We start from the raw sequence: 3,404 nt of genomic DNA on the forward strand, positions 1-3,404 counted from the left end.
CCCACACCCATTCACTCCTCTCCCTCCATGGCTAGCTTCTCCATTGCCAGGGCCACTAATGAAACCATGGTCACATGGATCACAGCAAGGACCCCATTCCTCTATGTTGGAACCTGGTAGTTAATGTAGGAAATCCTGCTGCTGTGTGTTGTCAGGGACAAGCTGAAACGTGTTACAGTGGGAAGAATTTCTTATATCCATTCAAATGTGTTCTCAGTCTTAAGTGCCACTTTAGGTAGAGAGAACAAGGGAAGAGCTGCAACTTTCAATGCTTCTCAAGTTTAGCCATATAAACATGTATGTTCCCACAGTGCATTTTTGGTAATTGAAGATGGGGTTGCATGCCAAAAGCTGTTACTTCTGGAAAAAATGCTACTTATATGAAATGGTGTATAACAGTGCATTTATTTATTTAACAAATTTAACCTCACAAAAAGGTGACCCTAGCTGATATAGTCCCATACCTTTTATTTGGCCTCATCATTTAACCTGCTACTTGCAGCTCCGCCTTGCTTTGATTTTTAGCTACTCCTAAGGCATCATTGTCAAAGCCAGCTAAACAAAGATATCTGCAAGCTAGAACCACATATCCCATATAATTGTCAGGTACTAGACATATACAGTTATCTTCTATAGTCCAGGAAATAATGAGTCAGTCTCTAAAGTGAATTACATTTGTTGAAAAATTATTTTGTAATTTTCACTGCACTTTTCTTAGTCAGAACTGAAAATTAACTGTTGTCATCCAGCCCACTTACTTGCCAAAAACAAATAAATCAAAATAAATTAATAAAATATAATTATTGTACAAATTTTAAGATGCATAGTACAGTGAGATGCTTGGATACAATGTTGCCACATTTGTGCACATCATGACCCTTGAACTGTTGCTTCCATAGTTTAGAATGGAAAAGCATTGTCTATGACTCAGACAACCATGGTTCATACAGTCAGCCAAGTACAGAATGACTTAATGAAGGAAACTGCAAATGAACATCTCAAGGGGGAGAAAGTTTCTGATGCTCTGATGCACTGACTTCTTGCAAAGATAAGAGAAGGGGAAGCAGCAGTCACACCACACAGTAAAGGACAATGTGGTTTGCTTTAGGAGCACATACAATAGTGCACATGACCTATACATTGCCATTGCATGTCCCATTTTGGCAGTATGTATGCCAACAACGCAGAGTGCTAGCAGAAAATCATAAACCCTCACGGCTTGTTGTATGAGTGATCATTTTCACAATGACTCATGAAAGTGAAACTTGTCACCTAAGAGTACAGATGACAGAAAGCTGATCTCTAACACAGATTGGGGATTCCCCATGCTCCTCCATGGAGTGATATGGCTGATGTGAAGTACCTAAATGACAGGCAGAAAACAACTGAGTAACAGTCAAGCAGGGAAAAACTGATGGCCAGCTGCTGGTAGGGTGGTAGAAACTCACATTTGAAAAATAACATCCATTAAACTAGATGGCTTTATCAGCAGAATGTGTAACACTGCTGTACTGGCATTGATTTAAAATGACTGTAATAAACACTGAAAACAGCCATATAAAAGCATTCCAGGTGAGTATTCCCTTCTGGCCAAGTGTTTAAATCATTCATGCTTAATAAGAATTCTAAATCTTTAAAGCTTTTCTGAGATTTCTGGATTCTAATGAGACAGCACAGAAGGAAGTCCCCAAGACCACATTAGGAATGCATCTTGTATATATTTGTGAGGATGCAGTGGACAGTTGTGCACTCCTGTTGCCTGCTTTGGCAGTTTCTGTATTCTGTTAGTTGGGATGTTTGTCACTGTGTCACTGAATGAACAGTAGTAAACTGCTGAGTCAGAGAGCTGAGCTTCTGAGATGCTGAGAGATGTAGAACTCTTGGAAATTTCATACATTGATTTGAAACGTCCTTTTGTTGCATTATTTTCATATGTACCTGTATAAAGTCCTAGATTTTCTAGAGGTCCATTTGACTTCTGCTGGTACCAATGCAAGTGTGCAACGATGCTGGTTGTTGTAAAATTGCAGGACAGCATGACATCATCCCCTTCATATACAGTCTTGCTTGACTCTAGTTGGGTTACTGTATCTCCATTTATGACTCCTTTAAAATATAAAGAATGTGTGTTTAGACTGCTTTCTTTATTATTTCAGAGGATACATATTGTAAAACAAAATGCTTCCATTTCAAGTGCAAGGAAAAATGCATCAGCATGCTTATACCCAAGTGTTAATTTACAATGTAATATTATTATCATGTATCAGTTTAACTTCTGTACATTGTATAAGATATGATACACGTCTGCAAAACTCACCTATTAGAAGAAAACTGAGGCAGATTATATGTAAGAGGGCTAAAGCAATTGAGGCTTTATACATCACTGCACAGGAAACAGGTTATTACAATTCTAAGCTGTTTCTGTCAAAAGATTTACAGTTTGTCTCTTCTTAATAATTCTGACAGTTAGTTAAAGAGGCTCAGATATATACTTGGCAAGTGCTGGAAACCACTTCCGTTTGCAGTGTCACATAAAGTAAAAGGTTACCATTAACCCTTATCAGTATGTTTTCAAATAAGAGAAGTGTTAGAGGATGGAAACCAAAATGTGTTTCTGAGAGACTCATTTTTATGCTCTATTTTTTTTACTTTCTTTTGCAATCCATGTTATTATAGCCTTTGAAATATGGACACATATCTCTGAGTACAGCATTGCTTTCATTATGTGGGAAGGTATTGTGCTAGCATTTTAACATTTTTCCGTTTCATTTTATTTCTTCAAACTCATTTTTTTTTTAATTACAACTATGCAGCACCCTAAAATGCATGTTGACTTCCAATCCAGCTCTACAGATGTAAAACTGCAGATATTAACAATTTATTATTGTTCTTTTTTTCCAGAATATGTTACTCCTCCCTTACAACCTATGAGGTTTAAAAATCTTTAGATGCCTTTTCACCCTCTGTTCTATTCATCTGCCTGTTTTCAGTAATTAAATACCATTTGTTTTTTGTCTATTATCCACTTTTCTGTTCTATCTTGGAGTGCATTGCTTATCAACCTTTCACACTTTTTTGTCTTTTATTTATATGTATAGCAATCATTCAAGCCCCTCACTCCCACTCCCACCCCTACATATCTTTCCACTGTCCAGATTTTCACAAAATGTCCAAATTTTTGCCTCCCTTTTTCGGCTTTTTCCAGATTTATGTTGAGCCAAGAAGTTGAGAGGGATGCATGACCCCATGACAGACCATTTATGCTCAGGATCTCCAGATGACTCTGCCTCCTGATGTCCACTACCAAAGTGTACAATTCTGTTCAGCTGAGGTTTCCATAAATCATGGATACCATCAAGTTAATTTATCTTTTTATTTTTTTGCTGGTATTTCCTTCTTAACTT

At 37.3% G+C, this 3,404-nt stretch overlaps 1 gene segment (V, D, J or C); it reads right to left on the reverse strand.

Moving 5' to 3' along the window:
* Positions 1-1,660: 1,660 nt before the first annotated feature.
* On the reverse strand, positions 1,661-2,448 carry LOC122790576. The segment is given in 2 exon segments: positions 1,661-2,106; positions 2,318-2,448. Coding segments are annotated over 2 exon segments (510 nt in total).
* Positions 2,449-3,404: the final 956 nt, after the last annotated feature.

The sequence above is a fragment of the Protopterus annectens genome, chromosome 16.part0 (genome assembly GCF_019279795.1).
Source record: "Protopterus annectens isolate FY-2018-M chromosome 16.part0, PAN1.0, whole genome shotgun sequence".
Lineage (NCBI taxonomy): Eukaryota > Metazoa > Chordata > Ceratodontiformes > Protopteridae > Protopterus > Protopterus annectens.